The sequence below is a fragment of the Ahaetulla prasina genome, chromosome 2 (genome assembly GCF_028640845.1).
Source record: "Ahaetulla prasina isolate Xishuangbanna chromosome 2, ASM2864084v1, whole genome shotgun sequence".
In the NCBI taxonomy this organism is placed as follows: Eukaryota; Metazoa; Chordata; class Lepidosauria; order Squamata; family Colubridae; genus Ahaetulla; species Ahaetulla prasina.
This window is the reverse complement of record NC_080540.1, coordinates 266,464,334-266,491,086: the sequence shown is the minus strand read 5'-3', so window position 1 is coordinate 266,491,086 and position 26,753 is coordinate 266,464,334. Positions and strand designations below refer to the sequence as shown.

The following is a 26,753-nucleotide window of genomic DNA, read 5'->3' as shown; positions in this document are numbered from 1 at the left end:
CTGCCTCCTTCCTAAGGCTTATTTATTTTATTTATTTATTTATTCAAATTTGTATACCGCCCTATCTCCCGAAGGACTCAGGGCGGTTCACAGGCACATAAAACATTTATATACAATTAAAATAACTATTAAAAAACTTATTCTAATGCCAAATATTAAAAATATAAATATAAATCTTAAAACCAAATTTAAACCCCTGTAAATTTAAAAATCTATAAATTTAAAATCTAAAATCTAAGCCAGTCCTGCACAGATGAATAAATGCGTCTTAAGCTCGCGACGGAAGGTTCGGAGGTCCGGAAGTTGACAGAGTCCTGGGGGGAGTTCGTTCCAGAGGGTGGGAGCCCCCACAGAGAAGGCCCTTCCCCTGGGCGTCGCCAGACGACACTGTCTAGCTGACGGCACCCTGAGGAGTCCCTCTCTGTGAGAGCGCACAGGTCGGTGAGAGGTATTCGGTAGCAGTAGGCGGTCCCAGATAACCCGCCCTATGCCATGGAGCGCTTTAAAGGTGGTTACCAACACCTTGAAGCGCACCCGAAGGCCACAGGTAGCCAGTGCAGTCTGCGCAGGATAGGTGTCATACGGGAGCCACGAGGGCTCCTCTATAACCCGCGCAGCCGCATTCTGAACTAACTGCAGCCTCCGGATGCCCTTCAAGGGAGCCCCATGTAGAGAGCATTGCAGTAATCCAGGCGAGACGTCACGAGGGCGTGAGTGACCGTGCATAGGGCATCCCGGTTCAGAAAGGCGCAACTGGCGCACCAGGCGAACCTGGTAAAAAGCTCTCCTGGAGACGGCTGTCAAATGATCTTCCAAAGACAGCCGTTCATCCAGGAGGACGCCCAAGTTGCGCACCCCCTCCATCGGGGCCAATGACTCGCCCCCAACAGTCAGCCGAGGACTCAGCTGACTGTACCGGGATGCCGGCATCCACAGCCACTCTGTCTTGGAGGGATTGAGCTTGAGCCTGTTTCTCCCCATCCAGACCCGTACGGCCTCCAAGCACCGGGACAACACTTCGATAGCTTCGTTGGGGTGGCCCGGTGTGGAAAAGTACAGCTGGGTGTCATCAGCGTACAGCTGGTACCTCACACCGAAGCCACTGATGATCTCACCCAGCTTAGAAGAAGTGATTGGCCCAAGGTCACCCAGCTGGTTTTATGCCCAAGGCAGAACTAGAGCTCAGTCTTGCAGTGTGTAGCCTGATGCCTTAACCATTACACAAAGTATATACTGTACATGGAATGAAGGAATGTAGAAAGGAATAGAATAGCATTTGGTTAACACAAAACAACTAAAGCAATTGTCTGCTGTTAAAATTAAAAAGTCTTCAAAATATATCTCTATTTTCCCCTACAAATTATCTACACCCTATTAATAATAGCCTATGCCTGTCCTAAAATTATTCATGAAATAGTCTCCATGATAGGGAAGTATTCTCAAGCTTGATTACTTATGCAATTTGCTTATACTCCTTGTTCTCTCACTTTGATGAAATATAATCTGGGAAAGGGTCTATGTGTTGCTATCTTTTGACTGGCAGTTCTATCACTCACGTAAGCAGAGAAAACACTTTTGGGCCATCTCATCACTGAAGTTCAGCAGTGACCTTGGCTTATCTTCATGAAATACATTGACCAAAGGTGTATGCTTGGTCAATTCACTTCTTCTAGAAGGATGCAAATTTTTGTTCGATTACTATCCATATTTCTAAATAGGAATTTCTTAGCATCTTTAAGATGTGATGACATCAACACTATTCTGAGAGTTGAAGTTCACATTTCTGAAAATTGCTGAGGGTGAGAAATACTGTTCTAGATGTTCATATTGTAAGTTTCCCATGCTATAATGTGACTTATACAAGCTTATACATGTGAGCTTTGTGCATGAATGATATTCAGCTTCAGAAAGGTAGATAAGGTAGGTAGGTGGAAGGATGGATGGATGGATAAGTAACATCAAGCTACCTTTTCCTCTTGACCATGGAGTAGGGGTCTCCAACCATGGCAACTTTAAGCCTGGAGGACTTCAACTCCCAGAATTCCCCAGCCAGCTTCCTCAACTCTTTTTTTGTTAACTCAGACTATCAAGTTTACCTTGGATCTAATATAACATTTTAACATTCTGGGATGGCTCTTCTTATACACTAACTAGAAGAAACAGTCCGCCACCCACTACATCCAGATTCCTCTCTTTTTCTCTTCTAATTTTATGATATGTTTGGAAAATTATGTATTGAAGTTTTTTTAGTTTTTCTGATGAGATCACAGATATTTTGCGAATAAGCAAGGTATTTTTTAAAAACTATACCTAAGACAAGATATTTCAAAGCTGTGCTAAAATGATAGACAGTTTCAGAAGGAAAGGAAGACTTGGCTTAATCGTATTTTATCACACATTTTTTATTCTGTTATTAGTCCAGATGCTGCACCTTTTCTGATACCTGGATCACTGCTCCTTCCTGTGTTAGCTGTCATATGCCCCTAGGCTGAAGAAAAAAAAAATGAGGATTGCAGAAAATGTAGCAGATGCCAGAGAGAATTAAATTTGTAAGGATGTCAGAAGATAAGGAAAAGAACTTTATATTCTAGAGTTAGACCTAATTATTCCATTTCAGGCTTTTAAGTGGCAGCACGTTTGAACCTGTCATGTAAATTGGACTCCTGGAAAGAAATGTCACAGCCCAGCTGGGAGACAAGCTATTGTTTCCTAGCAATAAGGTTCAGTGTTCAAATTGCATTCCAGGAATTTAACTAGAAAGTATTCGAATGCTTAGCAAATATCTGCAAATTTTGATGATATCATTCTATAGCTTTCTGCAGTAATTAATTGCATTAGAAACAAATATATAGAAAGAAAGATTTCATTCATAAACATTTTCCTAGACAAATATGAAATCACTGGAAGTCTCCATGTAATGAACATAGGAAATAGTACAAGAAATATATATATTTTTATAATATACATCAAAATGGCAGCAGGGAAGAACGGAATTGATTTTTGCTTGCATGTACCTTGAATTGTATATATTCAGGGAAGTTCTATTGTTGGCAAAATAAAGGAATATATTGAGCCACAAAATGACTGTATATAGATACATAGATACATATGTATATGTATATATGTATATGTGCATGTGTACGTTTATGTGAATATGTATAAATATAATATGGAATAGGTTTTATTTTGCAACAGATGAACATTCTGTACGTATATAGTGAGGAATTTTAGTCCTATTAGAATTCTATTACCTTATAGAATCATATTTTTAAAATAAAATTAATACTTTGTGCAATGGCTGCTGGAACAGATGTGGCATACTTTATCACAGATGCTGCCATGAAAAAATAAAGCAGAAATATTAATTAAAGGATAGAACACAAAGGAGCAGAAGATGGCAGCATTAATAGGACTTCTTTGTCTTACGTCCCTGAAAAAAAGTGAAAGGAATTCCCTGTTTCCTGACATTTGAATGGTTCATGATTTCATTTCAAATACTAATAAAATTTTCTTTCTTGCCTTTTGATATTTCAAGGCTTCAACTTCCTATCCATATGACTGTTTTATCCTAATCAATTGGATTTGAATAAAAGACTTGCAAAACTAGCTTTGTGAGCTACAATTTATAAATTAATCTTCAATAATACACACACACACACACACACCAGACTCTACTTGGATCTTCTTTTCCATAACTGTATACATTCCTTCCATTTGTAGATGTAAGTTAAAAAGAAATTAGGCTTCTGCTTTACAAATTAAGGTTTTTTTTGTCAGTGAGGTGAATGGACAATTTTTATTAAAATTCTCTAATTAAATGTTTCTTGATCATTTTAAATGTAAGTCTCTTGCTTTGTGAATTTGATGAATTGCAGCAATTGGAAGAATATTCTAAAAGACTCAAAATACAGCCTATAGTCAGCTCAAAACTAAAGCTAGAATATACACTTTGTTTTGTTAAAAAATGTTAATTGCATATGTTATTTTCATGTTTAATGTTTCAATCAAGCTAATTTAACATTTGTCTTAATATGAAGAGCTGAGGATTCTAAAAAGAACATAGTTGAGAAAAAAAATAGATAACAAGCTACTGATTGTTTTATAGCTAACACTAATTTTAATTTCTCTCCTATATTCCATTTTCTTTTTCCTTTGAAGTAAAAAAATTATTTATGGCATGGCAATTTTAGGGCCATGCCATAAACTTTAATGTACATATTCTTTATCTGATGGGTTTTTAAAAAATCCAATCAAAAATCACCTGGAGGTCTGTTTTATCTGAAATGTCCAATATGATAGCTCAACAAAGTTAAACAAGAGCCTTTTGTGTTGTCTAGTTAATCCCCTGGTTTTGAAAGCTTATGATGACAAATCGGTTCTTTCAGCATTTCCAAATGGTTATTTTAAAGAATGACACATATTTTTAAAGAGAATTCCAAAAGCAAGAGGATTTTTAAAATGCATGGCTGTAAAAATGTTTCAAAATTTAGACTGTAATCCAATATTTGTTTTCTGCTGATAGAAAAATATGTAGTAGAAGATAATTTTCCCTTTGTTTTGCAGACCTCACGTCTCCAAGTTCTACTGCTGAGTATTTAAGCCTCCCATGGAATAGTAGAGAAAGCAGCATAAAAAGGGATGTTTCTATTGAAGGCAGACAAACATTCTATTTGTAACAGGTTCATTGTTTTACATACTTTCACATGTCCCAAAAATGTATAGAAAGTCAGTTTGGAATAGTGTGGTGGCAAGGTATCGAACTAGAAACTGGGGGATCATGAGTTCAACTCCTGACTTAGATGAAAACCCAGCTGAGTGATCTTGGGCCAGTCATACCACCTCAGCCCTAGAAAGCAAGCAACAGCAAACCGTTTCTGAAATCTTGCCAAGAAAACTGCAAAGACTAATCCAGACAGTCACCAGGACTCAATAATGATTTGAAGTCCAACACACACATACAAACAAAATTACATGGTAGAATTTCAGAAGTTGATGCTTCAGAAAAGTATCAAAATACCTAGAGCTAGAAAAATACGTTAGTATCCAACGAAGACATATTACTTCATAAAAACTCGAGGTCAAAGGAAAGCATATGAAAAGAAAGCATGTGAAAAGATGTGAAAGAAATCATAATGTTGTGTTTAAATAAAATTGAGATTAAAAATGCATTCAACAGAGGTTAAAGTGAAATACAACTTTTGTTCTTTACAGACTTATGAAATAAGTAAAGGTAGAATAGCCATACTTCAAAAGATACAGTTCTATTTTATATCCCAAAATCATTTTCACCTTCTTTAATCTGCCTGGGAGCTCTTTCCTGAGTCTCTTCTTTCAGAAATTAATCTATTTCAGCTGGTTATATTGTAAAATGGTAACAATCTGACAATCTCAAAACTTTGGCTAGACTACAGAAAAGAAAAGAAAAAATTATTGGAAAAATTCCATAATGTACCAAGAAAGCAATAACCAGTGCTTGGGAAAATAAATTTTAACAAATGTTGGTTCATTTTTCATTATTTTCATACTATCCAATCTGGCTCTGGTTCTTTGGAACAGACTCCAATGAGAATTATGCTGAGAACAAGATAGCATGGAATGGCAAAAGCAATGGAGCTGGTGGAATGAGTATGGCCTTGAGGTGTTGGAGACACTTAATAGCATTATTTTGTGGGACAGCAACTATGTTTGGCAGTAGCGAATTTGAGTTTTTTAAAAATGCTGGTGGGCCGCACAAGCTGTTTGGTGGGCCAGTATATTGTTTATGCCTGGTGGCAATGTTGTTTTAAATTGTAGATCTTTTACTATAATACAAGGTGTTTTTAACATGGGCTTCAGGAATCTCTTGGAGAGATTTCGGGGGATCCATGAACTTGTTTGGGAAAAATTCACAACTTTATGCTTCTCTCTAAATAAAATCCAGCTTTTCATTCAATGATGTATGTAGGTAAACTAATTTAGGGCCTCTAGACTCTAAAAAATGTTTATTATTTTCCATAAATCTTACACTGTAAAATTAATATTCCCTAAAATGGATATTGTCATTGATTCAGTGAATTACTAAGGAAGAATATATATTACTGGATTACATACTTTTAAAAAATTAGTAATGGCATTTCAGCAGAATTGGTTTCTTTTGTAATTTGTATCTATATATTTTATTTCATGCATTCAAATATGTTTGGAATGTGTTGGTTTCATCAGACTTTCAAAGGGATCACAAAAAGATCGAGAACTTCTGGTTTAGAGTTCTGATTTAGTATCATGTTATATTGTGAATACAAATTGTTGCTTTATTATATTCCTGTTGTTCTGACCTGGCTCCCAAACACAACTCCACTGTAGTTAAATAAATGTTTCCTTTATTAGGAGCACCAGCAGCCCTGGCAAAAAGTCTCTCTGTCTCATAGCAGGCTAACAGGTCTGCCACACCTATTCATCTCCACCCCTGCCTTTTATCCCCAGAGCTAGGATGGGGCTTTGCTAGCAGCAGCAGCTCTTCCATCCCAAGGATCGGCTCATAGATTTGCACTGCTCTCCTCTCCTTTGCCTTCTGCACATCCATGCATCAGGCACTGGACTCAGCTGTTCCTCCTCTTCCTCATCAGCCACCTCCAGACCTGGGAGCTGTTGACTCTCCATCCGAGGGCTGATGGATGATCTGAGTTCCACCTCTGTCTCTATCGCTATCTCTGACAGCTCCATTCCCTCTTCCCTCTGGAGCTCTCAGGTTGCCTTGATGCTGGCCCTGACTCCCATGCTGCCTCAACTGATTTGGCTGCTGGAAGGGCTGGTGGCCGACAAGCCACAACACCTGTACTATTATTCGCTATATGAGCCAGTTTGGTCTAGTGGTTAAGACACCAGGTTAGAAACTGGGAGACTGTGAGTTCTGGTCCCACCTTAGCCATGAAAGCCAGCTGGATACCTTGGGCCAGACATTTTTTCCTCTCAGCCCAGTTTACTTCAAAGAGCTGTTGTGGGGAACATAGGAGGAGGAAGGATATTAGGTTTTCGCTGCCTTGAATTTTGGTTAAAAATATATATATAAAAGTGGAATATATATAAAAGAAATAATAAATAAAACTACTATTATTCCTATCCTGATGAACAGTGCCATTGTTTTAAATTTGGCCGTTATTGCAGGCAAATGAAATCAGTCTGTAAGAAGAAATGGAAGACCTCTACATAAATTTTATTTCTTCGTAGAAACTTAAAAGAAAAGAGAAATTGTTTTTGAGGTGCATAATTTTTCAACTCTATCCTAGTAAGACTCCTTAATGCCTGGAAAAAAGGAATGTCTGCCTCCTCCCACAGATTTCTGCAAATATTTGATCTCATCAATGCTTGGAAAGCTCTACTTTGTAAAAATAGGATCTATCTCTGTTTCACCTCAGAATAACATGTAACATTCAAATACAGAGGAACCTAAAGTAATGTGTTGTTGTAAACCTAGCATTAAAAGTGCTATAAATCACAGGAGTAGTTATGTCTCACTGTCCAAAACATGTGTGAAAAGGGAAAGCAGTTGTTTAGGTACTTTTTTTTACGGCACTTCCATGAGTATGTTCTCATATGTGCCATTTTTGTGAACAGCAATTTCTAGACATAAATTTTATAAGAGAAACCAGCTCTTCGAAACTACTGCAATAGACATTGCCTCCTCAAGGGGATCTGCTGGGAGGTATTTTCAAAAGAAAGTTTGTTTGTTCTGGGAGAAAGTAAAACAACAGAAAGAACTATCACAGATCTCATTTTACAACATACTAAGACTACTGAACTCTGTCTGTATACCAGATCTCACATAATTGTTACAACTGCAGTGAATAGATAATCATGTTCAAACTCCTGTCTTATGTGTGTAAAATAATATTTAGAATAAGTCCAAATATAGTGGATTGGATCAAGCTGCTGTTCCATGAGCAGAAAAGTGAGATTTAGTGGAGGCTCCAGTTCTTTCAAGTGGATGCTCCAGTGAATAGTTTGAAAGGAAGTGATTTTTGGCAATTCTCCATCCCATCTGCAATTTTAGTATCACTCACCCAGAAGAGAGTTTTGAGGCAGTCTTACAGGAAGAGAAACCAGAGAACACCACTCAATTCTAATTCTTAAGAGCACCCATTTTGTACAATTCTGCTTTGTGCAAAATGTTACTCTCCAGAATAACCCATTTTTAAAAAAAAAAAAATTCTCTGGGTTTTACCCCAAACCACATTAAAATACACAAGCACATTTTGTTTTTTCATTCACATTACAATATAATATATCCTAAATATTATTGATAAAACATGATAGTACCTATCTACAGAATCTCATATGATTCACGCCTAACAAAATACCTGTTGACTTAAACGATATTTAAGCCAGTTTGTGTGCAGTTTGTGTGCACTGGAATATTCCAAGCTTTGTTAATGCTTGGAACTCATTACCTGACTCCGTAGTCTCTACTCAAAATCCCAAAATCTTCAACCAAAAACTGTCTACTATTGACCTCACCCCACTCCTAAGAGGACTATAAGGGGCGTGCATAAGAGCACAATAGTGCCTACCGTTCCTGTCCTATTGTTCCCTTTATTATACCAAATTAATATAGCTGATGCATATTCTTTACTTATATATATATATATTTTCTTCATGATATGTTTTTTTACTTATGACAATGTTTGTGTATACTGTTGTGACAAAATGAAATAAAAAAAAGAAAGAATAACCAGTCAGTCATCCTGGACTGCCTAACAAACACATGTACTTTTCCATTTAAAATGTGAAAAGGAACTGGTGATACACTTACACATATTTGAATAAACTGTGATGTGATTGATGTGTGGCTTACGTGTTCTGCAGAAGATGAGAGCTATGCCAGAGGTTGAACCATACTGGACAGGTCTCGTCAGAGGAACCAGATGAAGAGTGTCTCTCCCATAAACAAAGAGGTGAGACTTAGTTTACAGAAACCCATATTGGATCGATTGTTGTTTGAGTCAACAAGTACTGTGTTAGGCGTTGGTGGGCTACAGGACTCAAGATTGTTGACTAAGCAATCAAAGGTCAGCAACTGCAAGATTACTGAGAGAAAAGACATTTGCTGTCAAAAATATATAAATATTAAAACAAAGAATGATGTTATTAGAAATCAACTCCAATGAGAACAGGATCATGTTAACACCATCGGCACTGATAAATCGTCATCAACTAATTATAAAAGGCAGGTTTACTTGGAACAGCTTATATCCTGTAGTGATACCTTTAACACAATGAAAAAGCAAAATTTGCCTATCCCAGGTCCTTTGGAAAGGACTCCCATAGTGGATAAAAATGGCAAATCCAGTCTAAACATCTGGCTGGCTCTGCGAGCATTCATATTAATTTATTAATTTCTATATTGCCTAATTCCCAGCATCTCTGGACTTGACTGAAGCTGTTATCCCAAAGTTAATTGGAATAAGCTGGCATCCAGTTTGAAATAATCAGAAAGTAACTACACCTCTGGTAATACATTCACCTCTGCAATATATTCAAATATATGCATTATACAAGCTATCTTTTATTTTAAATATATAAACACGTTTAAACTGTCACTAATGGAGGGGATGCCATCCTGAAAAGAGAGAAACTATAATATAAATTGAGGCAAATTGTGTTTTTTTATGTTTGAAGCTTAGAAAAGGAGAGAAACCCAAAACTTATTTACCCCCTAGCATAATCAGATCCACTTCCAGTCCATTATCAATTTTATTAACTATTCTCACATTGTATCCTAACAATATTTAGCACATTTCTATTCCTAGAATGCAAGTTTGTGAGTAAAAGAATACTTGCATGCAATACCTCAAGCTGAACCAAAATATGACTATTCTTAACCAGAGTAGTACCATGTGAAAGATACTAAAGATGACAGAGAGAACATGCAGTCTAGTTTTGCATACAGCAATTAGCCTTCTTTCAAAAATATATTTTCTTGACTCCAGTTAAGATACCATGAAAAGATACTATTTTTTTTTCAAGTTTGAGGTTGTTTTTTAAAAAAGCTTTTCTTTCCCATCTCAGAGGGAAAACAGTAAGAGAAAATGTACAAAAGTACATTTCAATAGCCCATAACGGTTGCTACAGGAAACAGGTGCTCAAGTGTGGTAGATTTAGGTCCAAATAAATGAGGAAGAGAATATGGGGTCAGACAGAAGGGTGAAATCAAATGTTCAGTTCTTCACATAAAACTGATTTTCTTTTCCCTCGCCAAATTATTGTTATGATGGAACATGTTAACAAACATGTTAACTTTTAAAAATTTGGTTACTCCCACATGGTTATACCTTTTCATAAACTTGGCTACAGGAAAGAGTATATTTTGCCAAACATGTGATATCCAGAGATTATCTTTCAGACCAGGTGGTTTGTTAACAAACTGAACATTTTCTCTTTTTACTTTTTAATACTAAGCAAGACTTGCTAGTTGTCTAGTTTTTACACACTAGAGGCATAAGTGTGCACTTTAAGCAAGATACATTGTCCCTTGTTACATTTTCATGAAGTCACATAATTATTTATAAATTTCTGCTGCTTTTCTATTATATTTCAATATGAATATTTTATAGAGGTGTTTCACTTGTAAAATGGGTACTTTTTAAAAAAAAAGTGAAAAAATGATGGAAGCAGTGAAAAGATTTTTTTTTTTGTTTTTGTTTACATTTATACCCCGCCCTTCTCCGAAGACTCAGGGCGGCTTACAGTGTATAAGGCAATAGTCTCATTCTATTTGTATATTTTTACAAAGTCAACTTATTGCCCCCCCAACAATCTGGGTCCTCATTTTACCTACCTTATAAAGGATGGAAGGCTGAGTCAACCTTGGGCCGGGCTCCAACCTGCAGTAATTGCAGGCTACTGTGTTCTTAATAACAGGCTTTACCAGCGTGAGCTAAACCGGCCCAGTTATTATTCAGAACCTTTTTTCCTCTCTTGCAAATATAAAATCCATTTACAGGAAAGTTTGAAAAATGATCTTTTATTTTATCAATGTTTATTCATTGAAACATTAAGGTAATATTGCAGACTTGATAAATCTAAACCTCCATTCTACCTTTCTATGATTAATGTCATTTTTTAGTTTTTAAATTTAAAGTTTTTAAATATGTGAAAATTGCAAAATAATTGTTTGCCATAAGTGAAACTGAATAATAGACAAACATTTAGGAAAATAAGACTATTCACTTTAATTACCGTAGAGTAGTTCTATCAACTTAAGCACTTTTGGTCTTTGCAAAATAGAGCATTTCTTTGACTACTGCCATCCTTTATAATAATAATCGCTACATATTCAATAGGAAGTTTTGACAATTTTTAAAGGTTTTTTTTTGGCAACTCTTTGGGATTATACTATCCAGATTAGCATGCAAATAATTTATCAAAACTAGTTTCTTATGCTAATTATTCAAGTTGCAAAGGAATTACATGAATGTATCTCCTTCAAACAGATTTAGTACATGATATAGTTTTTACATTAAGATGTTGTAAAATCCAAACCAGACATCTTCCAGGTGTTCTGGTTTGGATTATAATCCCAAAAATTGATGGCATGAGCTATAGAAGACCATGTTATCTGAAAATAGGAAAACAAGTTACTATGGTTCTGAAAGTGTTTTCCCCCCCACCATTTAGCTTCTGAACCTTCTGATATATTACTTAAGAAAATGAGTTCTCTTGAAAATAGTTTTTAAAAGAACTTTAAAAAGAATTATTTAGTGACAATAGACATAGTAATTTACAACTAAAAATAAAGCCATTGTGCTCCAAGTATTAAGATGTAAAAATACAGATACAGGAGCGGAAAAAAGTATGAACTTCCCATATTTTTATAGAGTCCTCATTCTCAGTGAGGTTCTGTTCAAGAAATGTAAGATATTCTTCTAATTTCAGACTTAATTATTCAAGAAAAATTATATTTTAAAATCCTTATAAATACCTGGAATGGAACACTCTATTTAGGCATAGTTTAAGGAAGTAGTTCTTGGTATCATTATCTTCTTTACCAGACTTTGAATGAAACAGGATTTATCATTCCTCCAAATTGGTACACTTCTGAGGAGCATCATGTAGCACAATTATTCCTTAGTATTATTATAACCGCAAAACTACACAATACATCACTCCTTACATGTTTTACTTTGAAAATATTGCATGCATGATTATTTTACAATGCTTGCAAAGCAGACTCCCCCCTCCCAACACCTCTAATTTCACAATTAAATTTATACCTTAATATTGATAATCCTTGTTTAGTGACAACTGGGACCAACAATTTGATATTTACATGAAGCAGTCACTAAATAAAACCCAAATGATTTCCCTTGCTTTACAGACCTGCAAAGGTCATAAGTGAGGATTAGTTGTAGTTACTTTTTCATCATAACTGCAAATGGTTATTAAACTTGTTAAAGATTACCTGCAGTGTAAAAATTACCAAATGCTAAATGTCTTCACACATCCAAATTAACACCATACTGTATCATTTTCAAAGTTTAACAATATCTACTTAATAATATTGCATTATTCTTCTCATGCTCCTTCAAATTAACCTACAAGTAATCCTTGCTTAATAACAGTAATTGGCACTGGAATTTCTGTTGTGAGAACTAAGTTAAAAGTCAAGAGTATTTGTACAATTATATTGATACACTAAGTAAGTAATAGGTAAATAGAGATCAGACTAGATAATTAATTTCAGCTAACACTAAGCTAATATTGTTCTTTCAGTTTTTGAAGTGCTATAATAAAGTACTGATAATACTGGTGAAATGATTAAAAGACAGTACTTGGGTTTTTCTGGAAAAAAATCCAGATTGTATTCCATTTCCCATAGATGACAGAAATATATGCATGAAATTTAAGTCCTAATAGTTTGCAACCATAAGTAAGTGTATATAATTGTTTACTAAAAAGCAGATTCAAGGTGAAACATAAATATTAACATTGACTGTATTACATAAAAATGTTTGTTTAATAAAGTCATAATAGAACAGAATCCAAGTTTTAAAAAATATTTTCTATTCCATGTACTTTATAATGGGTAAAACCTATAAATACAACAATTAGAGCAGCTCTCATGAAATGGATTTGAAATCTTCTATCTCAAATAGTCTTCTTAAATTTAACTCTCCCTTACAGTTTAATATACAGATAGTTCTTGACTTATGACCACAATTGGGACCAGAATTTTCATTGCTAAGCAAAATGGTAAAGTGAATTGTGCCTAATTTTACGAAATTTTTTTTGCCTGGTTGTTAAGTGAATCACAGCAGTTGGTAAAGAAATCACACAATCATTAAATGAATCCGGCTTCCCCATTGACTTTGCTTATTGGAGACCACCTGGGAAGTCCCATGACCCTACAACTGTTGTAAATAGTATGCCAAATGCCTGAATTTTGATCACATGACCACAGGGATGCTGCAACCAGTAAGTGTGAGGACCAGTCATCACTTTTTTTCCATGTTGTTGTAACTTCAAACACTCACTAAATCAATAATTGTAAGTCGAAGACTATCTGCATCTGTTTTCTATTATGATACAATTTTTATTTTTGTCCATAATTTAAATATTTTTTCCTATAACATGAAAAAAATAAAAATAAAGACTTTAAATAAAAAGCATTTAAAAGGGTTTTGGAATTAACATCAAATCAACATTGGCAGACATAACTCACTGTTGTAGTCTTAAAAAGCCTTTATTGAAATATAGAATTAACATAAATAAAGGTTATCCAATCAAAAGGATTAATAGCTGTATTTCTTTCAACATCACTGCTCTTTAACCCAAAATACTGAAACACAAAAGCTTTTCTTGTCCAAACAAATAAATTGAGGTGTAGAATGTATTTTTGTCTTCTATTTCTTCAAGTCTTTTATTTGATTGCAAATTGACAGCAGTATGTTCTTAACATTTTCCCATTTTTATTGTACAAACAGAATACTGAAGGCCATTGCAATACAGCATACTGCTACGTAAGGGCTCTTCCGTTCACCTGGAAGAAGAAACAATACTGAATTACTATCTCCTTTTTTTGCTTCTCCCCCCCTTAACTTGAATGAAATAAAATACTACTATCTAAGTCTGCAAGTGAATCCAATTAAAGAATGGTTGGTGGCATATTCAGGTGTAAATGTTGTAAAAATTAATCCACAAATTCTTCTGAAATCCACATTTTCCACAACTAGTAAAAGGCATTCTATTGCGTGCACACACACACACAAAGAATTCAAAGGTTCTTTTGATAAATTAAGCAGCATACGGGTAATAATTAAAGTATTTTTCTTTAAAGATAGATCTAAATGCCTGGTAAATAAAATGGTCTATATGCTTTTAAAATATTGGTGCAATAACTAAATATAATTATATTCTTTTCAACAGGTAATTTTTCCTCAGCCAGAAACAATTCACCATTTCTTTCTTTAAAGCAAGATTATCAAAATTAATACTATGAGACATCATTAGTTGACAGATATGTAATTAAACTGCAAATAGCTATATGAATTAACATATGCAATTTCCCATCTGTTTAGAATTAATATTGAGCTAATCCACCTCACAATATGTTGAAGATTTCTGTTCTTAATTTTCTTGAAGAAAGCATCCATCGTCCACTAGGATTGCTTGTCTTTCAACAATATTTTACAAAATAGGGAACAGCTTGTCTGAAAGGTGTGAACATTTAAAATACTACTTAAATAAAAGTAGCAGAGTTGCATTTTGCATTAATGAACATTTATATAAAGTGTTAAAATAATTAAAAGGGAAAAAATCCAGTCAAAATACTTAAAGTCATTGGATTTCTAAGACAGACACTTATATGTAACTTACAGGGTTATACAGTGCCAATTACTTCTAAAGGCCCAACTCGGTAATATATGGTTTGTTGACAAATAACAAGCACTTGTTTTGCAAAACAGCAAGTCCCCTAGGCTGCTTCGAACACTGGGAAACTTTTGTTTTTAGGACTCTGTTTAACCTTTCCCTGCAATCTGATCTTTCCCATTTCTGCCTAAGGACAAAGGTAGAAAGACATAATCTTTTCCCTCATCCACAAAATAGAAAGATGTATGTGCGTGTGTGTGCATGTGTGTGTATGAATGTGTGCGCACGCGCACACACATGCCTAAAGATTACGGATGTACAAAACAAAAATGGTGAGAGATTAGAGTACTAAAACTTTCAATTATATTTAACTATGATTAACTATGATTTTAAGGCAAAATCATCATCAAGCATTCTGTAAAAATTAGTCCAAGAATCAACTATATTGTGTATTGTTTGATATTTGATGTTTTTAAAATAGACCAGAAATCTTTCTTGTTAATACAGATATAGAAGATCATGTATGGTTATTCTCTAAATCAGCCTTAATGTCAGTGGGTCAAAGTATTTTTTTTTTTTTGGAAAATATACAAATAATAATCTTGGCATACAGTAAGGATGAAGTTATCTTGGCAAACCAAGCAACATCCATCCTTGCTGTACTTGGCCTCTCTGCAGCTTTCAATACCATCAATCTTGGTATCTTTCTTGATCGGCTGAAGGATTTGGAACTACTGGTTGTGCTGGTTCACCCTCTTTCTCCATGTTTGGTTCCAGATGGTGGTTAATGGTTAAGGGAAAAGGTCAGTTAAGCAGAGATCGAGAATAAAAAAGGATTATTAAGAACAAAATGTTTGTTGAGGCAGAATGATCAGTCTTCACAGATAGAAGTCCTATCTCATGTACTTATATTTCAATTTATTTGGAAGTGTTCAAAGCATTTGGATGGGACAATATGGGAGACATTATATACTTGAAGATTTTTGGCAAAATCTTTCGTCAAAGGCTTTTGAATAAATTCAGTAGCTATGAGATAATAGAAAATAAATATATGGTTTTTAAAATGGGAAACAGTATGACTAAATGACTGGTTTTTATAATCATATACCAAAAGGAAGAGGAGGACGTCCTCCAAAGATTCTTTTTAGGCCTATGCTTCAGATTTAAATTATCTTTTTAAGATTAACAAATCATATGGTGGTTAGCTAACTGATATTGTGGACATCTTGAGACAATTTTGTGCAGTGGTTAAGGCATCAAGCTAGAAACTGGGAGAGTATGAATTCTAGTCCTGTCTTAGACACAAAGCCAGCTGGGTGCCTGGGCTAGTAACTTTCTCTCAACCTGAAGAAGGAGGCACTCCTGAGAAACCTTGTCAAGAAAGCTACAGAGATTTGTCCAGGAAGTCTCTGAGCACTGGACAGAATTAAATGGAAGGAAAAAAAATGGATATCTTATCCCAGTGTCTGGAGGCTCCTGCTTGAAGAACAGGTAGTAGTCATGATTAAGAGGGCTTTTTTACGGCTTTGTGTTGTTCATTAATTATATCTGTTTCTGGATCAGGAGTGGGGAGGCTCTTTCACAATTACTCATACCTTAGTCACCTCTCCCCCACATTGGATTACAGTAATATGCTCTATATGGGGCTGCCCTTGAGCAGTATCCAGAAATTTCAATTAATGCAAATTGTAGCAACATGTGCAGTTATGTCTGCTTCTAAACCAGCACGTTATGGCTACATCCAATTTAAGACGTGGTTTCTGACCTTTAAAGCCTTCCATGCTATGGGGCCGGGTTATTTGAGGGACCACCTCTCACCAATTACCTTTGCTCATCCCATCTGATCTAGTAAGAGAAGGATACTGTGTGTCCTATCTCTCAGGGAGCTACACTTGGTGGGCCCAAGGAGGGAAAACATTCTCTGCTATGGCATCTATTTATGACATATTCCCCCCTCCGCATCCGAAGTAAGATTAGCTCCATCCCTCCTTATTTTCTGGAAATCCCTTAAGACCCAGCTTTGCTTGAGTCTGAGTCAGGCCTGCAGGGTCTCAGGGGGCCAGGGAGATCTTCAGGTGGCTCAGTGGCTGATTGAATCATGTGTGTGTATGTGAGAGACTTTTTAAAATTTGACCGTGTTTGATATGTTTATTGTTTAAAATTTTTTTGCTGTATGCTGGTCAGAATAATTTCTTACGAGCTTGGTAGCCGTATAAATTTGATAAATAGATAGATTGTGGGAACTAATAGCAATTACTAGCAATCTGCATTTTTCAACAAATTTACATATGCTTAAATGTTATACTGAATTGTATTGTTCGACAACAATGTATACATGCATATATATGTATGAATGATTAGAAACTACTTACCAATTCTGGCACACTTCCAGAATATGCCCAATAATCTGAAACATATTAATTGTAAGAAACAATTTTATATTTTCACTATGATTAGATGCAAATTACAATATTACAGATACAATAGTAATGACTAATATCCCAATACTTATTTTTAAGAAATTGTAAATCTGCTAATATTTTTTCATGCTCATAAAATGCTTTTGAATTGCTACATATGCCATAGCAAGTGACACAATGCACAATTTTAAGTACTGCCCTGTAAATCTTTGAGTTTGCTCATTTAGCTCAAAAAATGGATATTATAGCCTGTTGTTACAGTAATGCCAAGTCATATGATGCAGCAGTATAACATAAGGCTCATTAAAGCATTTATTTATTTTATATATTTATTTGTTGCCTATTGCCATGGGACCACTTTAGGTGGCTTACAATAAAAAGGAAGAAAATGAAAGGAGTGTAAACAGAAGTAAAACAATACAGCCATGAAATAAACAATGAAAAAAGGACACAACGAGAATACATCAATAAGATTACCAAGAAGGTGGATGGGTGTAGAGCAGAGAGCCAGGGGTGGGGTGGAATTTGCCATCAATACAACTGTTGATCTCCAGGCCAACTGTCAGAGCCAGATCTTCAGGCTCATGTGGAAAGATAGTATTTAGGGTAAGGACAGATCTTATTTTAGGGGGTAATATGTTCCAAAAGGCGGGTGCTGCAGCAGAGAAGGCTCAACTGGATCCGAAGTTAGCGCCTTCTGCTGGCATGAGTAGGACGGCCTTGTCCTCTTGAAATGAGGAGGTTCATCAGGTAGCCTGGACCTATGCTATTAAGGCTTTAAAGGTCTTAATTAACCTGAACTGCATTTAGAAGCAAGCTGGTAGCCAGTGAAGTTCTCAGAGCAGAGGTGTAATATGGCCCATTCTAGGGGGCCCAAAGACTGCTCTCACTGCTGCAATTTGTACCAGTTGAAGCTGCCAAATGGACTTCAAGGATAGTTTCATGTACAATGCTTTGCAATAGTCTAGAAGAGAAATGACCAAGACTTAAGTAACTGAGCATAGGGAGTAATGATCCAGGAAAAGTTGCAGCTGGTGCACAAGTCAGAGTGTGCCAAAATTATCCCAGTCTTTTTGAGCAGGAGATGTAAGTCCAGGAGAACCTCTAGGTTGCAACCCCTTCCACAACTAAGGAAGACAAACACTCAGATCCTGAGGCTCTATGTACCCAAAGCCACTCAGTCTTGCCAGGGTCTGTTGCCCCTCATCCAGATCCCCAAAACTTCCAAGCATCACTTGGGTTGAGATATAGAATGGAGTATCATCGGTATATTGATGGTATCTCAACCGATGGTGACAGATAACCTCACACAACCGCTTCACGTAGATGTTAAACAAGAGAGTTTAACAAGACCTGTGGGATACTACAAGGAAATGGTCAGGGGCTGGTTCTCTATCAACACCGATTGGGACCGACTTTGCAGAAAGATGTTGAACCAGTACAAAACTGTGCCACACAGCCCAAACTCATGTAGTTGGCTCAAAAAGATATCACAGTCAATGGTATCAAAGGGCACTGGGAGATCAAGAAGAGCAAGAATTGTTGCACTACCCCATCCTGCTCCCATCAGAGATCGTCTATGAATGCAATAAAGTTCTCTCTGCCCCATAGTGAGCCCTGACTCCTGACTGAAAGGGGTTCAGGAAATCTGTTTCAACCAGGATCCCCTATAGCTGCCGAGTAACCACCTTTCCACAACCTTCCCAAAGAGGGAAGATGGGAGACTGGACAAAAGTTGTTCAGGGTCAACTGTTGGCTTTGTAAGGAAAAGACAAGCCAAGGCTTCCTGAAAAGGTCCAGGAATGTCACCTCATGCACTGAGGAATTTATCACTTAGATGTAGATTCCAGAGGTTTCCAAAAGCTGTAGCCAAATTTTTATCATAAATGCTTTAGAGAAAATTATTTAACAATTGAAGTATACTACCGGTAAAATATATTTAAATTGTAAAGATATACATCAAATTACATTTTTGGCTATTTTTAAATTTGGCTTTTAAAGCCTAATGGCCTTCTTCATATCAGGTTGCTTAGAAATTCAATTTAGCTACAATCATTCTTAAAGTCCTTCTGAGTTTCAAAGAAAAGGCATGGTGTCGAAAATATAGAATGAGCTCTAGGAAGCATGTGCTACTTTTATTGTCTATTTTAAAATGATACTAAGGAAGTTTTATTTAGAAAGAGGGTTTTTAGATAGGGCATTTTAGCTTAATTAGCATTTTACTGAATAAGTATTAAATTGCAAGTTATTTTATATATTTATTATGTGATTTGTACATTGTCAGCTTCAAACTAGGTTTCAGCTATTTACTGTCATAAAAATGCCTGTAAATAAAACCATAGAACTGTAAAATCTCCATAAAATAATAATGAAAAACCAATATAGAACACTGGGGGATGACATTAACTTTAAAATTCTTTTCTCTAATGGTCTAAATAGTGAAATCTCATTCTTCTCTGAAAGGCAGGCTCCATTTTAAGAAAATGAAAATGTTCTGCAGTTATGACTTATACTGTAATTAAGCTTTTGAAGATTAACAATGATTTGTATCAATGAATCAATTTCAAAATAAAATATAGTAAAATAAAAAATAAGTAAGCTTACATGCATATCTTTCCCCCAGATTTCTAGAAATGCACGTACCCTGTTTTATTGTTATCCAGTAATCTGGGAGCCAAAGATCTTAAGTATGCACAGGTACATATAAGTAGTAAGATTACTGTCAGAAGACTCTGAAAATTGAAGATCGCAGACTGAAAGAAAAGATAATATATTAGTTACTCACCAGTTTTTAAAGGTTTTCTTTACTATATTCATTTACTTCTTCCCATAAATAATTACAAAAATAAGAAATTTAACAGCCTATTACTATTTACATTATAATTCTAATATATCCATGTTATCTAAAGCAAAGAACAATGGAATATTAGATATTTTTTTCCAAAGCTATTATTGAGAATTTCAGATCATTCATAAATTACTTGCTTTGCAAATTAAAAGTCTTAGTTTGTATTCTATTTCAATAGTCAAAATAGTTTGTTGGATATCATATATTCTGATATTACAAACTTGGGCTTTTTAGCAAAACTTGCAATATACCAGGCTATAAATCAGGGAATACTGAGTTCTAGTTCCACCTTAGGCATGAATCCAGCTGTGTGACCTTGGGCCAATCAGTCTCTCTCAACCCAACCTATCTCACAGGGTGGCTGTTGTGGGGCAAATAGGAGGAAGTTGTGTTGGATATGTTTGCCTACTTGAATTATTTGTAAAAATAATAAAGATGGGATACAAATAAATACTCTAATATGTCCTCTCAATGAGATGACTGTATAAAGTTATGAGAAAAGGACAGATTTAGCTCTCACCAAAACAGTATCTCAAAGTGCAATACAGAGTGAATTAAGTTACATATAATTTAGATGTAAACCTGGAGAGCTCAGGATATACCCTGCTGTAATCCTTGGCATGTAGTTTGAATTCAGAAAGGCCAAGCTGATTTGTGCTTTAAACCTTGAAGAACTGATGCCAATTAATAACACTGATACTTAGTGGTATCTTTTGTTGTAGCAGGTCTGTCTGCTCTCATAATGGATTCTAATTTTTTCTTCAATTAATCAGAATAGAGCTGGGAGGGACCTTGGAGGTCTTCTAGTCCAACCCCTTGCTCAAGCTGGAGACCTACCAATATACCATTTTGAATAGTGAACATACAATGTGGAAATTGAGATTCCTGCCTTATGCCCCCAAAAGACAGGGATTTGAACATGTGACTTCAGACACTAGTTTGAAGTAAGCAAGTTAGAATTGTCAATTCATACTGTGTGATTGAACTAAATGAGGAACTTTCAAAATTTCTTTAGCTACTCTCATTTGGCAGAATCAAGTCGGAATAACTGAGCAGTCCCCACTTGACATCTTGATTTATTAAATTTATATACAGCCTGACTCCCAACAACTCGACTGCGAAACCATACAGAAATAATAGAATCTCATATAAAATTATTTAAAAGATAAAAACAAGAGAATAAAAACAAAAGAAATGGCAGAATAACAAACTTAGTGGAAAGAAAGAAAAGCTTCAGTCATCCTCACCAAAGGCCTGGCTGAAGAACAGGTAGTTGGAAGCTTCAATACATCTTCACTTAAATGAAACACTTCATTTACCATGATGTACAAAGTAGCCATAGTGTAAAAATGAAAAAGGCAATTTTTCTAGACCAGATCTAAAAAAGTAGTTCTTACAATCAGTGCTGCTAAACAATTCTCAATCCTCCCAAAGATCTTTCAAAAGACAATTTTTCTTGCTACTTGACATGTTTAGGATTGCATGTATTTCTTCTTCTTTTAGGGACTTCTGCACTCAGTACCTATTATTTCCCATGAAGTTTCTGCCTGCAATACTGTAATTTGGTTTGTAGTTAAACATAATTGACACAACTGTCCTAATTAAATTCTTTCACTCTGTCCCCCCTTTTTTTACCCCAAGTGTAATAACAGGAGGCATCACAAAATATACAATACAAGCTGATTTTAAATAGAAATGGAAGGACACTCAACTTAATTCACTAGAATTATTTCCATGTAAATATGTCTTATATGTATCACTAAGTTATTGCTTCTAATATTGTATGTATTGTTTTGGAGAGCTTCTTAACAAGTACTGCACCACATTTTCTTCTTGCTTTTGCTCCCTGTTGTTCTGTCTTTGTTGTCATTTAAAAAAAATCACATTAGCCATGTTTTGTTGTCATACTGCACTCCACCAAGTGCTGAGAATCATCAGATTGCAGCACAGTACAAGTTTGATAAAATAGTAGATTCTGCTTTCTGTTTTAGAAACAGTGATCTGCAAACAAGGCACCTAAATATTTTGCCTTGAATCTCTATAACTGGTGTACCATTCTATGTAGTAAGTATTTGTTATGACCCCAAGCACTGGTGGGATTCAGCCAGTTCGCACCATTTCGGGAGAACCGGTTGTTAACTTTCTGAGAAGTTTGGCAAACTGGTTGTTGGAAGAAATCATTAGGGCAGAGAACCGGTTGTTAAATTACTTGACTCCTACCACTGACCTCAAGGACAAGAGATAATAAAATAAAAACGTGAACCTTTTAACTGCAACAACTGTGCAATTGACCACAAGTGCTTTTAATACTGTTTACAAACCAATGCGATTTTTCAAAGAAAAAAATAAAATAAAACAAAGGTTTGAAGAACCTTATATTCTTTGAAGAATAGAAAAGCAGGAGGCACAGAGGTAAGCCAGGCGGTAAACAAACGCTTTTACTACATACATACAACCCATTTTTGTCCACGGATTAACTTAAACCGCAGTGTTACTGCACCCTGAATTACAAAGACAAGATTCACACAAAACTCCTGAGCCGCAAAATAGCCAGGCTATTCGGCGAGCCAGGATTTCGCCACCTGTAATTTACACAAAGAAGAAGAAGAAGACGACGGGGAGGAGTAAGAAGCGATGCTCTTTTTTTTTGAGCCGTCACTTCTCACGACGTCTTCAGCTAGGCCTCTTTCGCAAAGCCAAAGGCGGCGAGGCTACACTAGGGAAAGGGGCCCAAGCGGCCTTCCACGCGCCTTATCGGGCCGTTCCCAAGGGCGCGCCCGCCAAAGGAGCCACCAGGCCCGGCCGCCCCTGGTTCCCAAACGGGGAGGCCTCTTCCCCGAACGCCGCTCTTACCATAGTTACGCGCCGCCACGAGCCACATCACACTTCCGGTAACCGGGGGGGGCGGGATCTGAAAGGAAGATGAGCCACAGACGCCTGCCGATTGGACGGCGAAGAGACGCCGGCGAGAAACTCTCGGGATTGCGATTGGAGGAAACGGAAAGTTGAGAGCCGCTGAGCCTGGGATATGCGAATGAACGGCGGTAGGTTCTCCATAGTTCGTTTAAAAAAAAAGAAAGAAAGAAACAAGCAAGGCCATTTGTGTGTGTGTGTGTGTGTTTCCGTGTGCGCATAAACACACACCACACACAGGCGGAGTTTACGCATAAAAAAACGGAAGTGAAATTTTCAGTGCTGTTCAAGGTAGGAAAGGGAGGGTGGGAGCAGAGGAAGGGCAGCGCGCTTATTGTTACACTGATTATATTTATCCCCCCCCCCCGCTCCTATATTTTTATTTATTTTTATTTATTTATTTTGTCACAACAATATATGTAGGTATCATACAAAAAGATTATATAGTATATAAACACTTATATACTTATATGAGTAAATATAAGGAGGTATAAGCATATATATATATATAGGAAGAAGAAAATAAAAGAAAAGAAAAACAATAGGACAGGAACGGTAGGCACGTTTGTGCGCTTATGCACGCCCCTTATGGTCCTCTTAGGAATGGGGTGAGGTCAATAGTAGAAAGTTATATAAGTATATATACGACTCGGAACGACTCGGAAAAGTTCTTTGTCTCAGATGTTTCTTGCAGGGAGGAACCGGCACAGGTGGAGAAACACAGACACACAGGGAACACACACACACATTCCCCGGCTACACTTATGGAATTTGGTATAAAAAGTGTGCATATACCAAAAGTACCAGTGATGCTCTCTCCCGGTTCGTCTTTTTTGTCGTTGCCTGGGTCAGAGCTTCATTAACAATTTCTTGGCATTTTTCTAACTCTGTTGGTTCAACAGGATCCCATTTCTTCTTCCCCAAGCTTCCTTCTCATTACATTACATTGCATTACATTACTTCTTGTGTCTTTTCATGTGATTTATTTAATTAATTAATTTATTTTCGTCAAGCATGTATTTTATGACAGATACAAGTGTAAACATAATTATAAATACATGTAAAGGATGTGAATAAAAGAAAACATTAGGACAGGGACGGTAGGCAGGCTGGTGCGCTTACAGACCTCTTAGGAATGGGATGAGGTCTACAGTAGACAGTCTAAGGTAAAAGTTTTGGGGATTTGGGCAAGAAACCACAGAGTCAGATAGTGCATTCCAAGCGTTGACAGCTCTATTACTGAAGTCATATTTTCTGCAGTCTAGTTTGAATCAGTTTATCATGAGATGTGATTGTGAGGTAGCATAGGATAAGAAGAATTGATGGACAAAGCTTTGTGTGTTTGTGACTCAAGGACATTTGAGAACTCAAAGGTTTAATGTGTGGGTTGAGGAATAGTATTTTTATTTTTCCCAATACCTAAATTTTTCTCTTCTTAACCTTGCAAATTGGGGAAAAGGAGAGTGAAAACTTCTCCTAAGTGATGTATTGCCATTTGTGAGCTGGTACACTTTCTATGCCACAGGAACTCTTGTGTTTTCTTATAAAGTTCTGATAGGTGAGCTGGTGTCAGGGTTGTTTTATAGAACAGATTGATACAAAGGTGATGCCTTTCTCTGAATGTATTCTGCTCTGTAGTGTGGTATATTGATATCTTTTGAAGATATTTTATTGATGCTTGATTTGGCTTATGTGGTCAAATTACTTATCAATCAACTACTTACTAATTGTTGAATTACTTTTATTGTTAGAGTTTCAAGTTTGTGACTACTTCCCTATATTTTCCTTCGCCATTTAGTTGATCCCCCCCCTTTTCCGGTATTTCACAGTATTTCAACATCAAACTACCCAGAAATAAACATTAGTGAAATAAATCATAAACATGGATATGATGACCAAATCTGGTATTAATATGCATCTTTTAATCATTTTCTTTAGCTTTTATACTGCTTCCTTTAGGCTGTCTGCCATAGCCTAGATTTTTTTTCCTGGTTAGTCATTATAAGTGTATATGCAGAGTTGGAAATTTTGTTCCTATGCATCACTATAAACTTTTATTGAATCAGATTTTCCATTTTATTGCCTGATGTTCATGATGTTCATATACATATTTTAATCTTGTGTAAATTTGATGCCAACTGCAAGCTTGACCATATGATTTGTTAATCTTAAAAAGATAATTTATAATCTGAAGCATAGGCCTAAAAAGAATCTTTGGAGGACGTCCTCCTCTTCCTTTTGGTATATGATTATAAAAACCAGTCATTTAGTCATACTGTTTCACATTTTAAAAACCATATATTTATTTTCTATTATCTACTACTTATTTTCTATTAGCTACTGAATTTATTCAAAAGCCTTTGACGAAAGATTTTGCCAAAAATCTTCAAGTATATAATGTCTCCCATATTGTCCCATCCAAATAAATTGAAACATCAGTACATGAGATAGGAGACTGATCATTCTGCCTCAACAAACATTTTGTTCTTAATAATCCTTTTTTATTCTCGATCTCTGCTTAACTGACCTTTTCCCTTTCTGCAAAGGCCACCAACAGAACTTGAACCATGTCTGCATTGGGGAGATCAGTGGCAATAAAGTGGTGGGTTTAACTGGAAGATTAAAATCCCACTTCTTTTAAATATGAGGCCATGCACATTGCATCCATAATAAAAAAAGGCAGGGCTTTGATTGCCCATTTGCACCCTCTCTTCTGGTTGATTTGCCTGTGGATATTCTGCAAATATTTATTTGTTATAAAATTAGTTATGTTTATGTAGATATAAACTGGCAAAAATACATTGTTTGTTGAAAAGCTGTAATTAGTTCTTTTCAGCAATCTTTCTCACGTTCCACCTGCACCAATAGAAATCCAGTCTGTTCCTGGGCACAAAACAGCTTTTGGATCTTTTTGTCTTGTTATGCATATTAGTCTATTTCAGCTCCTCTAATGCTTCCTTTCTTCAATACTTGCCTTTTAACTGAATATCACTGATATGACTCTGTGCCATTATTTACACTTGAGTCATACTGTATTGATCTTTGACCAGATTCCAAATGATAGTATCCACAGATGAGTTCATCCTTGATTACAGTCAGTGCATCCAGTGGTTGACTTAATCCCTTACGGTACACACTGTCCTAATATGTGACATCACTCTGCAGACTGTGCCTGCCTTTTTTCAATCTTGTCCAGCACAACATGGTATATAACTTGCCAGAGTCACGTTCTTTTCTTCCTGTATCTTCTTTTCTTCATCTTTTAGTCCAGCCTTTTTCTGCAACCAAAAATCCTCTTCTTCAGCATTATCACTCTCCAAGAATAATTCTTCTAAATAAACCAAGAAGCCAATAATAATCTACCTCAGCAATTTTTTTTCTTAATCTAAAATACATATATTAATCCTGGAAGGGAAAGGAAGAGAAAAGAAGGGAGAAAGAAAGAAAGAAAGGAATACATTATCACTCAGACCCGGCTGTTTTAGCGAACTACCGTCCGGTCTCCAACCTTCGCTTTGTGGCGAAGGTTGTTGAGAGTGTGGTTGCATACCAGCTCCCTCTGTACCTGGATGAAACTGTCTATCTGGACCCGTTCCAGTCCGGTTTCTGGCCTGGGTACAGCACAGAGATGGCTTTGGTCGCGTTGGTGGATGATCTCTGGATGGCCTGGGAGAGGGGTTGTTCCTCTGCCCTGGTCCTATTGGATCTCTCAGTGGCTTTCGATACCA

The 26,753-nt window shown here is 36.2% G+C and overlaps 2 protein-coding genes and 1 long non-coding RNA gene across 8 annotated transcripts in view; 1 reads left to right on the top strand and 2 right to left on the bottom strand.

The window, feature by feature from the left end:
• Nucleotides 1-2,211: 2,211 nt before the first annotated feature.
• LOC131191615 (uncharacterized) lies at nucleotides 2,212-8,998 on the bottom strand. The gene is made up of 3 exons (XR_009153542.1): nucleotides 8,831-8,998; nucleotides 5,290-5,405; nucleotides 2,212-2,488 (listed from the first exon to the last, which is right to left on the bottom strand). It is a non-coding gene; the product is annotated as an uncharacterized LOC131191615 (long non-coding RNA).
• A 4,700-nt stretch (nucleotides 8,999-13,698) lies between these two features.
• TMEM167A (transmembrane protein 167A) lies at nucleotides 13,699-23,096 on the bottom strand. 2 transcript variants are annotated; one of them, XM_058169935.1, is made up of 4 exons: nucleotides 22,966-23,096; nucleotides 19,908-20,017; nucleotides 17,217-17,251; nucleotides 13,699-14,014 (listed from the first exon to the last, which is right to left on the bottom strand). In XM_058169935.1, the coding sequence occupies exons 1-4, from the start codon at nucleotides 22,966-22,968 to the stop codon at nucleotides 13,944-13,946; spliced, it is 219 nt and encodes a 72-aa protein (XP_058025918.1). In that variant the 5' UTR covers nucleotides 22,969-23,096; the 3' UTR covers nucleotides 13,699-13,943. The 2 variants fall into 2 exon arrangements, with proteins under 2 accessions (XP_058025918.1, XP_058025916.1); XM_058169933.1 differs by lacking the exon at nucleotides 22,966-23,096 and adding an exon at nucleotides 21,360-22,577.
• The window catches only part of XRCC4 (X-ray repair cross complementing 4), a 109,476-nt gene continuing 105,710 nt past the window's right edge, over nucleotides 22,988-26,753 (top strand). The window contains exon 1 of one of the 5 annotated variants that reach the window (XM_058169931.1): nucleotides 22,988-23,156. In XM_058169931.1, the coding sequence (XP_058025914.1) occupies nucleotides 23,141-23,156 (16 nt within the window). In that variant the 5' untranslated portion in view covers nucleotides 22,988-23,140. Of the gene's footprint in view, nucleotides 23,157-23,187; nucleotides 23,317-26,753 lie in introns of those variants that run through there. The other 4 variants (XM_058169930.1, XM_058169932.1, XM_058169929.1 and 1 more) reach the window with 4 other exon arrangements.